The following is a 12,609-nucleotide window of genomic DNA, read 5'->3' as shown; positions in this document are numbered from 1 at the left end:
ATGAACCCGGCAGATAGACTCAAACAAAAAGTCACACATGCACGGCACCCGATGTGCAAATGCAAAACTTCCCTTTTGCATGTGTAAATTAAGATGCATTAATGCAAAACGTAATATTTGTTTTCACAAACATGCTTATGTTTCGTCACCTTGGAATTATAAGGTTCTATCTTCGTTCTGAATGATTTTGAGATACTGAGCTTCAAAGTTTTTGCATTTCATATAGCAAACAGTATATGTGTAACATTAAATGCAAACAACTTATTAGGAAAAAAACATCCCATAACATAAATAAGTTGTCATTTAATAAGAATGTCAATAACTAAATTTTGACAAAAATGTCGGACAGAACCTTATAATTCTATGGGGACGGTTGTGCAAATCTGAAATTCACAGACTCGGGTTGAAAGCCATTCGTTTGTGGATATAAAAATGCATATACAACATTAATAGAGCGTGTGGATGACAGAGCGTTCATTCGTTAATAATATTGAGACTATTTTCATCCCTTAGTTGTCCACCGGGGGCAGCACGGTGGCACAGTGGGTAGCACAATCGCCTTATAGCAAGAACGTCGCTGGTTCAAGCCCTGGCTGGGTCAGTTAGCGTTTCTGTGCGGAGTTTGCATGTTCTCCCCATGTTCGTGTGGGTTTCCTCCGGGTGCGGTTTCCAAAACACATGCACTACAGGTGAATTGGGTAAGCCTTAAAAAATTGGTTGTAGTGTATGTGTGTGAATGGGTGTGTATGGATGTTTCCCAGTGATGGGTTGCAGCTGGGCATCCGCTACGTAAAAAAACATGCTGGATAAATTGGCGATTCATTCCGCTGTGGCGACCCCAGATTAATAAAGGGACTAAGCTAAAAAGAAAATGAATGAATGAACGAGTCGTCCACCAGGAATATACACATATGAAATTTACATGAGAATGAGGCGTCTGAAGCTCACAGTATGCCCATTTCCATATACTGATTTCTTATCTTGTAATAATAGGCCCCCTTGTAATATAGGGAAAGACCACAGCGACAGACCAGTCCCCGCATTGATCCTGTGGGCCAGCCTGATCACCCACCAGTGACCTACTCACACCTCTAGTTCTCCATGATGGATTTCCAGCCTTCTCCAGCCTCCGAGCACCTAGACTGCAGCTCTGCAAGGTAAGTTTGGCCAGAGGAGAAATGGTCGTGCCCAACTGAACCTGGTCTCTCTCAAGGTTTTTTCTTCTTCTTCACTTTCGTCAATTGGTGAAGTTTTTTCCTCGCCGCTGTCGCCACTGGCTTGTTTGGTTTGGGACTTGTGGAGCTGCGCATCGATGGATTTGCTCTTCAGTGTTTGGACTTTCAGCAGTGAATATTAAACGACACTGAACTTCAACTCTGAAAATTGGACTGAAACAGTTTCAATTTACTAGAACTTCTGTGTTAAACTGCTTTGACGCAATCTACAATGTAAAAGCGCTAAAGAAATAAAGATGAATTGAATTGAATAATATTGACCTCATAATGATTTTACTTTTTTTAAACGTAAAGCTGCGGTCACACTGGGCTTTTCCTCCCATAGACTTCCATTCATACGCACGCGAATGCGTCAGACCAGAAACGCAAGGTCATGCGTCAAGTTTCGCATGTCGCTGTGGTGCAAAGTTCAAACTTGGTGAACTCTGACCTGCGAAATCGCATCACTTGACTGCGTGAGATCAATCGAGGATCAAAACATGAGCTTTCTGGACAGAAATTTAAAACATGGAGCGATCGCTCGCTTTTTTAAATGTCTAATCATCTTGTTTAATCCCGCCCCTTTTCGCAGCGCCGTACGACAGAATTTCGCACATACAAAGCCCGGTGTGACCGTAGCTTTATTCTAGATAAATTAAAAAAATAAGACTTTCTCCAGATACAAAATATATTATAGGAAATACTGTAAAAAATTCCTTGCTCTTTTAAACATCTTATATATATATATATATATATATATATATATATATATATATATATATATATATATATATAAAATAGACGATAAAGAATCAAATAAGCCAAAAGAAAGTGGGTTGGTGATCAATTCTAAATAGTTTATTATTAATTCACATGAAAACAAATGCTCCTTTGAAAGCTAACATTGCATATTTATTTGGTTTTTAGAAGTAACATCAATTCAATTGCCTTGAGTAATAGTAAGTGCCTTGAGTAGTGTACAGTATTACTAAATTAATTTCCTGCTCGCTCAGGTGAGCATGTACAGTAGAATGACCTGTTCTGCCAGGTAGGCTAAGAACAACAAAAACAAGGGGCTGAAGAGCGTGGCTGTTGAAACACTGGTTATTAGACAAGTCTACAGGTACAAGTCGGCTAATAAACTCTGGTAAGTAGCCTATTTATTAATGATGTTATTATTATTAATTAGTATTTAAGTTAATATAGAGTGCAGTTTTTCCCAGAGATGGTTTGCGGCTGGAAGTGCATCCGCTGCATAAAACGTGCTGGATAAATTGGTGGTTCATTCCGATGTGGCGACCCCAGATTAAAGAAAAAGAAAATGAATGAATGAATAGAGTGCAGTTTCTTGTTTCTAATACTGTTTGGTTTAAGTTTTGCTCTGTGTAACAGATGTGTAATGTGTTTTAATTGCTGAAAATTATTTTAATGCAAGGAGAACACAAATTTGATCACAAGACTCATGCATCTTTTTTTTTGTAGGCTAGCTTATGATTTATGATATCAACACTACAGATAGCCCATACGGACACACTATTAATGTCTAAAGGCTGGTATACTCTAATCCGAAACCAAACAATGAGCCTCGCAGGGTTTCTAAATGATTTTACTATTTTCCTCTCACTTTCTTTCATCGAAAAATAAACATTAATATCCTAACACAAAAGTGCACAATAGACAACTGAAACTATGGGTGAATTGGCCAATTGTAGATTGCAATATGCTTCCAGTGAGCAGCTATATAGGCTACTGCAGAAAATGTGCTAATTTGGAAATAGTTTTGTGAACTGTCTGAACTTTATCCACTGTAAATAAAAAGTGGTTAAATATAGGCTATATGTGTTTAATAATAATAATAATAATAATAATAATAATAATAATAATAATAATAATAATAATAATAGTTGGCTGATTTCTCGTAAATTAACCCTTTGATGCACAAGCTATAAAATAGATATAGAAAAAATAAACTTAGACGGGTCACTTTAGACCCATGTAGTGCATCAAAGGGTTAATACATTTTATTAATTTATAAATGTCTAATATGAGAAGTTTAATACAGCTGAAAAAGTAAATCTTATGTTTTTATGTTATGTAACAATATGTAAGTTTTAGTTTTTGTTTTACCACCACTTCTACAGTGGTAAGCCCAAGTCAGGTTAGACTGGATCACTGGCATTAATAAAAAAAATGCACAAACAACTAAAAGGAAAATGTGATAGGCTGCAGATGAAAAGAAATGATGGTGGGAAAAGGAAAATTTGGTCAAACAGAAATTCATGAAAACAAGTTCACATGTACAGTAATTGTGACTATTATAAACCTATTATCACATATTTGTATGTTCTTGCTGGTTAAACATTCATCATTTTCTTTTCGGCTTAGTCCCTTTATTAATCTGGGGTCACCACATTGGAATGAACCACCAACTTATCCAGCATTTGTTTTATGCAGCGGATGCCCTTCCAGCTGCAACCCATCACTGGGAAACACATACACACTCATTCACACACGTACACTACGTATGTGTTCATTCACCTGTACCGCGTGTCTTTGGACTGTGGGGGAAACCGGAGCACCCGGAGGAAACCCACGCGAACGCAGGGAGAACATGCAAACTCCACACAGAAACGCCAACTGACCCAGCCGAGGCTCGAACCAGCGACCTTCTTGCTGGTTAAACATGTCACAATAAAACTACAACAACATATATGCTAGTTACTGTAATTGGAGATAGATAAAAAAATCTAGTTGAAATGATATTGTCACAGCCATGCCAGGTTCTCCCCTTCCTCAGTCACCTCAATCATCCCGATCACCATCACCTGCATACTGATTAGTCCCACACCTGGACGTCATCATGCCCCACAGCACCATAAAGCATCACTCCAACCTGCACGCAGTGTCCGAACTTGTTGCGAACGAAGGACTACACTCTCCTTACTGTCAGTGACTATACTTAGTCTATCCTGGTTCCCCATCAGGTTGTCAAAAACAAAAAATAGTTTAGTACTATTTATTAGTGATGGTGAAATGAAGCTTTCTGAACCAGTGAAGCGCACGACTCAATTGTATCGGAAAAAGATTCGTTACTCGAAGCTTTCTAAATCAGCGCTTGATGAGGACCTCTTCTGGTAAGAGTGTGGGAAAGCACTGTGTTGCTATGTGTTGTCAAATGTTCACAACTGACCAACTCATTCATGTAGTAATACAACAGTATTATAAACAAATTACTCTAGTTTTTACACAGAAGGTATATTACATTACACAACGATGACTGTAGTAAAATCCAAAGTATTCAAAAGTATTTGTATTTAACATATTACAACCAGTCCCGTTCCAAGCGGGGATCTAACCAGCAATTCCTGCATGGGAGGCGAAGGCTCTAAGGAGGATTAAGGTTATGTGAGTAATGCTTCTGGGCTGCACTCACCAGCTGGCCCCCATTAAACACTACACTACGATATGCAGTGTTTTTCTTTAAAGATAGTTGTAAAAAAATACGCTAATACACTTTAGTATGCTTCAAAACCTTTTTACTTTAAATTACTATTGTATTTTAGTTTAATTACTGGTGTGTGGGACCGGTGCAGTGCTTCGAAACAGTAGAAATGTATGTAATCGATGCCTAATCTCTCGCTATACACTTTACTAACCCATGGGGGTGTTTAAACCGTTGAATCAAAATTCGAAGCAGTCACGTGGGTATAAGTGAAAATGAAGCTTCGGACGTCCCTGATCACGTGATGATGGCAAAACGAATCAAGCTCCGGTACACTGCTTCACTGCGAGATGTATCGTTTTTTTTGATACATGCTTCGAAGCCTCGGCGCACAACGTCACATCACTACTATTTATATTTTTTTCTGTCACTGATGGTTTGTTGCATTGGCTTTTGATTTATTTATTTTTCACAGATAGTAAAGCCCGTTTTGAATATCCATGGAATTCCTGTTCCCAGTACCTAGAAAAACAGACCCTCTAATAAAATGCATCAAAGAGAATAAGGAAGATAAACTTCGCAAAGTACTAAGAGGCAGAGATATTAATGGACTGTATCCTTCTGAGGACTGGAATGATGATATTACACTAATAGCTGCAGCAGTTATATGGACAAATGAGGAAATCTGCACTTATCTGCTTGGAGAATCGGCTGATCCCAACAAACCCTCAACAAGTGGAAAAACTCCTCTACATTTTGCAGCTTTTACAGCTGGAGTTCCTCTGAGTATTGTGAAAAGATTACTTGCAGCAAAAGCTAACCCTAATGGACATGTGCTACAAAGGTTTACTCCACTGCAATATGCTGCTGATTTTGGCCGTGAAGACATTGTGAAGGCACTTTTAGAAGCTGGAGCTTCACCTGAAAGAAACTATGGAAGATATCCACATGTTGACAAAAAAGTAGAGACAATGATATATGGATTATCTTCACACAATGAAGAGTTTAAAAAAGTACATCTGTTTTTCTCTCTTTCTTGTGCTATATCAGTGAAAAAGCATAAAGAAGTTTATAGAATCTATAAGGAAGATTTCCTTCAAGAGCACCCTTTTATGCATTTTAATCTTTTTGAAATGTATTTTGGTTCTGTTGGTCTAGGGACAGAGCAGTATCGTCAGAGCGCCATCAAGTGGTTAAAAGACACAAAGAGTGCAGACCGATACATTGAAGGAGTCATCAAGCGCTTCCCAAAAATCTCTCAGGAATACAGGGTTCATCTACTGACCTGCTTAACTTTTGCTTTGTGTGTCAGCGAAAGTGTTTCTCCTCAGGTTTTCAGTGAGCTTGTGCCAATTCTAACAAACAGTCTTCAGCCCTTTGAAAACAAGCAAGGAGAAATAATCAATCAACTGGTACTGAACATACTCAATGTCATGATGCAGAAGACGTCTGAGCAGAGACTGAACCATTCTGTCTATGAGAAGTTATGCAAAAGTCTGTTGCCTCTCACACATTCAAACTACTCAAGCCTGATTAGATTGATGACCTATCGACTGTTTGTTTATTTAAATGACTTTGCTCCTGAGCTCGTTGCATTGAGTGGATTGTCTCCGGTTCCGGAAACAGTACTCCTCAAAGCAGAGACGGAAATGGACGAAGCCATGAAAAAGAAGCTGCAAAAGTTGGATGAATCACTGAAACATCCAGCAGGTTCAAGCACAGTGGAGAGTTTATGTGAGGAAACCGCAGCTCTATCAACACGCAAGAAGAAGAGGAGGAGGAAGAAGAAAAAAGTCCATCAAGAGGTGGGATCACAAGAAGATGAGAGTCAGGATAAAGAAGAATCATATCCACTAGTGACAGTCATTGAGGAATCAAACTCAAGTGTTCAGCCATTCATACAGCCAACTGTGATGCCAAGAAAGTGGCGTAAAATCAGCCATCGTTGGTTGACCAAGCTTGAGAAGTTAGCTTACATGGATATAAACAATATACATAGGTTACCAAGCCTTACTCTTGTTCTTGATCCTGAATTTCTGATTGCCAATGGAAGTGATGGGACTCAAGTTTTCCTTGGATTGAGGGATGATGGCACAGAGGTGGCTGTGAAACGAATGATTAAGTTTAATTACCAAGTTCTCAAAAATGAGGAGGAATTTCTTCGACTTCCAGAACTAGACAGTCAATCCATTGTGCGATATGTGGACTTTGCTGAAGATGATAATTTTGGATACCTTGTTCTTCAGCTTTGTGAGTACACACTGGAGGAATATATCCAAGATCATTTACCAGAAGACAAGGATGAGAAAACTTTGGTTCTGGAGAAGCTGGTAAAGGAGGTTCTCTGCAGCTTACAGGTTTTACACGATCCACAAACCAAAGTGCTCCATCGGGACATCAAACCCCAGAATGTGCTGATTGGTAGGAACAAAAAATAAATAAAACGACCAAAAAAATATTCGCTTGAAATAATTTTGCTCCTTTCATTTGTTATAGACATACAAGGAAAGGCCAGATTGGCTGATTTTGGAATAAGTCGCCGTTTGAAACAGGGTGAAACCACATTACAAACAAGTATTGCTGGAACTAGATGTTGGAAGGCAAAGGAGGCCATAAATAAAAAGGTCAACACTGGGTACAAGAGGAGCTCTGACATTCAGGTGTGTTATTAAAGCAAATTAACTCAACTATTATTTAGTTTATATGTTGTTCATTTGTTTTTTGGTTTTATTCTTTAAAAAGATATTGGTCAACCAACGATTAACGATTGGGGCTGCCCTAATGTCAAGCCATTTAAGATCAAAGGCTATTTTGCCATACAGTTAAAAATTATATAATATTCACATACAGTCAAAAAAATAAAAATTAAAATGGGTGCCACAAGCTGCATGGGTGCCAATGAGCTTGTTCCTGGACGGTAAAGCCCAGAACAACTCCCTAGGTAGGGATCCAAAACAGATGCCTGAGTTACCTCAATTTGCTTCTTTTAACGTGATGGAACACTGGCTCTACTCTGAATTATTCCTGGGTGACCAAGCTCCTCACCCTATCTCTGAGGGTGCGCCCTACTCCCCGTGTGAAGGAAGCTCATTTCAGCTGCTTGTATCTGAGATCTTGTCCTTTTGGTCATGACCCAAAATTCATGACTGTAGGTGAGAGTAGGAATGTAGATTGACTGGTAAATTGAGAGCTTTGCCTTAGGGCTCAGCTCCTTCTTTACCACAACAGACAGGCACATTGTCCAATGCATGATAAAACGTCCAGGTCTGATTGAGCAAACAAGAGAACATTATCAGCAAATATAATGAAATCCTGTGATCCATGAACTAGAATCCTTCCAGCCCAAAATGTCTGGGTACTGGGAAAAAGTCTGACTTATTCCTTGCAATGCAAATCAAAATACTACTCTGGTCATACAGATCCCAGACAGCCCTTAACAAATCATCTCATACCCCATACTCCCAGGCGAACTGCCACAAACCCTTGAGCCCCCTAGAAAGGGCACAGAGCTGGTCCATTGAATAAGAGGGTTTCTCCTCACCAGTACCAAGGGATAGACTTTTCCGGAAGGGCTGAGAAGTGTGATCTACCTCTAGTTGGAACACTCCCTTTAGTCCTCCTTCTTAAAAATTGGAACCAACACCCCAGTTTCCCAGTTCAGAGGCACTGCTCTTGACCTCCACTTTATGTTGTAGAGGCATGTCAACCAAGACAGCTGATCTCATCCATACTCGCTGCCTTGCTACTTTGTACCCTGCAAACCCCCTTAGTGATTTCAGCATGGGTGATGGATGTGTCAGTTCCTGAATCCGCCATCTCTTCTTCCTCAAAGGTAGGCTGTCAGTGGGATTGAGGAGATCCTCAAAGTATTCTTTCCACTAGCCAACAACATCCTTAGTCAAGGCCAAGAGTGCCCCATGGTACCACTATAAACAGTCTTGGCAAAACTTTGAATTCACTCCTAAGGCACCTGATGGTTTGCCAGAATCTCTTTGAGGCTGACCGATAATCCTCTTCTATAGTCTTCCCGAACATAGGTGTTGAAGTCCATCAGTAGTACAACTAAGGCACCAGTCAGAGCACCTTCTAGCACTCCTTCCAAGGACTGCAAAAAGATTGCGTACGCTGCACTTCTGTTAGGCCCATAAGCACAAACTTACAGCTTTCCCCAGCCTGTAGACGCAGAGAGACGACCCTCTCATTCATTAGGAAAAACTCCAACACACTAAGTTGGCGGCTAAGTTGGGAAGCTATAAACAAGCCTAGTCCAAGTTCTAGTCTCTTGCAAAAGCTCAGGTTTCTTCTCACCCAGTTAAGTGACATTTCATTTCCCAAAAGTCAGTTTCTGTGTCTAAAGATCTGGTCATCTTGGCCCTGGCCTTTGACCACTGCCCAATCCACATTGTATTTGGTGGGTCTACACGAAAATTGTCCCATGCCCCTTCTTTTGGCAGAGTTCCATGGGAGCCCCAACTCCAGGCCTGGCTCCAGTGTGGGGCCCCAGTTGAACTGTGCCAGGCAACGTCACAGTCCTCAATTTAGTTTAACTCATAAAGGTTTTTCGAACGACACTTAGTTTGACCTGTCATCTAGAACAACATAGCTCTTAGGATTATTCAGACACTCAAATCACTCTACCACAATAAGGTGGCAGTTCAAGGAGAGGTACTTTAATATGCTATAATGTGACCAATAAAGTAACCATTATTTAACAGTATGTTGTAGAAACCATAATGCTGAAGTGGTCCTCCATGAAAATGAGTTTAACCCTTGCTCCATATGAAAATCAAGCAATAATCTTTTTGTTTTATCTGGAAAATTAATAAAGTTCTGTTTATTTCTGTTTCAATATGAAAAAAGTATAACTGAACACAACACTGATAAACCTATTAGTGGTAACATTTCCACCTATTTGAAGGTTGCTGGGATGTTAGTGTACTACATTCTTTCTGGAGGACATCATCCATTTGGTGAAGATGTGGATTGTGAAGGCAATATTTTACGAGGAATATACTCACTGGAACATCTGGATGACGATGTGGCGAAGGATCTTGTTGAATGGATGATCAATGGAAATCCTAACAAGAGGCCAACTGTGGAGCAGAGCCTCGCACACCCCTTCTTCTGGACTGATGAAAGGTAGAATATGATCTTGATAACATCTGACAGGTGAAATACAATATTAAACTTATTAATATGCCCAGACTATTCATGAGATATTAATCTTAATGTTCCTTTTAAACAAAAACAATGGCTGTTTCTCAATATGCGTTTTTCAGCGGTCTTGCGTCCTCGTGTTCTCGTGTAACGTCATCATCAGCTGCCAAAGTTCAGTTCCAATCCTTAAGACCGCAAGAACAGAGGATTTGTGAAACTTCCCAGATGTGTTCTTGATATCGAGGACGCAGCGATGCAGACTCGAGCAGCGATCTCGCTCTAGAAGTCCCAGAAGGCATTGCGATTGGAGGTGGGAAGCGCAGCATTTTATATAGATTTATTATTAAAGTTTAGGGATATCACTTATTTACCTCAGGAGTTTCCCTAAATGAATAAAGGAATAAACACATTAAGGGTGTTTGTTTGCTGAAATTAATATTAAACGTATATTTATAATGTTTTTATGCATAGCATATATTTTGAAAAGGGGAAAAACAATTAATCGTTGTATGATTGCTGTTATGTTTAAATAATTTTCCATTTAAAACGCGTGAAGGTCACATGACTATCAGGAAGAACGCAGCATCTCATTTCTCACAGGACTCGTTCTCTGTTCTCGTGGTCTCACGAGTTCGTTCTTCCGAGGACACCTGGCAAGACCTTTCTTCACAAGAACGCAAGTCTGTTCTCTGCGTTCTTTGAATTGAGAAACAGCCAATGTCTGCTTACAGCAGGGCTGTCCAAACTCGGTCCTGGAGGGCCAGTGTCCTGCTGACTTAAGCTCCAACTTGCTTCAACACACCTGCCTGGGAGTTTCTAGTATATCTAGTAAGAGCTTGATTAGCTTGTTCAGGTGTGTTTGGTTAGGGTTGGAACTTTCCAGGACACTGGCCCTCCAGGACCGAGTGTGGACACCCCTGGCCTACAGTAATTGTTTTATTGTAATGTGGATGGTGTCACAAAGGCACATTAGCAACACTATAGGGATGACATAGTGGTCAGGATAGAGCTCTAGATGATGTAGCTGATGTATGTTTCTGAAATACTTTCAGGAAAGTGCGGTATCTGAAAATACTGGGGAGTGAAAAAGAGGCTGAAAACTGTCGTAAGGCAAACAATGAGCTCATTGATTCCATATCAGAATACACAGAAGGAAAAAGCTTCGCTGAATGGAAGTCTAAAGTAAGTCTGCACTCGTTATCATTTATGATTACACATATAAAGTAATTTGTCTGGATGCAGACCAGGTGCAGTGCAATCTGAGCTGCATCCAATGCTTTTTAATGCGCTCACCTAACCCCACCCCTAACCCTACCCATCACAGTGACGTCACTCACTCCATTGAGTGCGTTGTGTCACTCAGCGATGCAATCTCAGCTTGCATCATAAAGGCTGCATCCAGATACTATTGAATTTGTCCTGCAGTTATTTCTGTTTTTATCAGAAAAATAGGAGCAACCTAAAACAGAAATTAAATCAATTGCTTTAGAAACCTGCTATTATTATCCAGATCAAGGCATATAATTGACCTTGCTATATTGTTTTTTCAGTTCCCATCTGAACTTGTCCAGAAACTAGAAAAAAAGGCAGGACCCTATCCTGAGAACATGCTGGGCCTGATGCGGTTCATACGCAACCTTCATGAGCATCAGTAAGTTGCAGGAAAAGATAACAATAGACTGCTGGCTAATGGCAAACTGTGTTCACAATGCAAAGTAGAACATATGTAAAGAAATAATCGTTCATTTGCCATCAACAGTCAGAGCAAGAGTTTTAACCAATGCTATTGCACAATAATCATGTTGTTCTTGTGTCGTTATCTTTACAGTAAAGCAGATGCAGCTAAAAACAATCCGCTGGTTTTATTTCCTGATCTCTTTGTCAGTGTGTACAAGTTGGCCAAAGAGAGAGGCTGGAACGCCAGAGGTAGTGTCTCTATGGACATCAACTAAACATCATGAATGTATTTGTGCTGTAAAATGAAATGACAATTATTTTGAATTGCAGAGAGATCTTGTACTTATTTTTTTAAACGCTTCATTAAATTTTTGGCTTGGAAAACCATGTTTATTAAAACATATTGATGTCATGTTGATTTCTAAGCATGCTATATTGCATAGCGGTGTTGTAGAGTTTGAAGTCAGCATGAAATCAAATTTCTCAATGCTAAAATTTCAGTAGTGCATATTGTTGTTATTCTTATGGTGAACAGTGCGAGTTTGATTTGGTAATCTTTAATCAAAACCTTACAATTTGCCTGTGTTTTGGAACAGAAATCTTTCTCTGATGATGTCAGTTTGATGGATTGGGTGAAATATGCTTAGCCACGCCCCTCCAACCGTTAGTATACTGTGAGTGAAAGATGAGAGCAGGAGTGCAAATATTAAACCCCACCCCCTTTGGGACTTACGGGACTGCCCCTATGCACACTTTAAAACTTGCAATTGACAATATTATCCTTACTGATTATTATTGCACTCAGTGTAAATTTTTGAGGGTGTTTATTTCTATGCAGTTGTCCTTAACCAAGTTTAATGTTTTCATCGTGCCATCATGTTTGTTATATTTTGATGGTGTCATTCAGCTTGCAGGGTCACTAAGCAAATGCTGTGCAAATGTTCTTTCTGCACTTCAATTCTGACTATTACTGTGCATTTGAAAAGTATAAATAAACACGTTACAATATTTTACATCTGCACTGTTTGGTGGTGAATTATTTTGGCAATTGACTTTAGTCTGGGAAAACAGACATAGTTATGCGTTCTGTGTTTTAAATGTTCCTAGTTAAACTGTAAA

General features: G+C 39.6%; 1 protein-coding gene across 1 annotated transcript; it reads left to right on the top strand.

The window, feature by feature from the left end:
- The first annotated feature begins 2,292 nt into the window (after positions 1-2,292).
- On the top strand, positions 2,293-12,503 carry LOC130233010 (uncharacterized). Its single transcript, XM_056462990.1, has 7 exons — positions 2,293-2,361; positions 5,132-7,077; positions 7,153-7,316; positions 9,575-9,795; positions 10,866-10,995; positions 11,364-11,464; positions 11,642-12,503. The coding sequence occupies exons 2-7, from the start codon at positions 5,157-5,159 to the stop codon at positions 11,763-11,765; spliced, it is 2,661 nt and encodes an 886-aa protein (XP_056318965.1). The 5' UTR covers positions 2,293-2,361; positions 5,132-5,156; the 3' UTR covers positions 11,766-12,503.
- Positions 12,504-12,609: the final 106 nt, after the last annotated feature.

The sequence above is a fragment of the Danio aesculapii genome, chromosome 7, assembly GCF_903798145.1.
Source record: "Danio aesculapii chromosome 7, fDanAes4.1, whole genome shotgun sequence".
In the NCBI taxonomy this organism is placed as follows: domain Eukaryota; kingdom Metazoa; phylum Chordata; class Actinopteri; order Cypriniformes; family Danionidae; genus Danio; species Danio aesculapii.
Note: the sequence above shows the minus strand (reverse complement) of the source record. Positions and strands in the feature narration are given on the sequence as shown.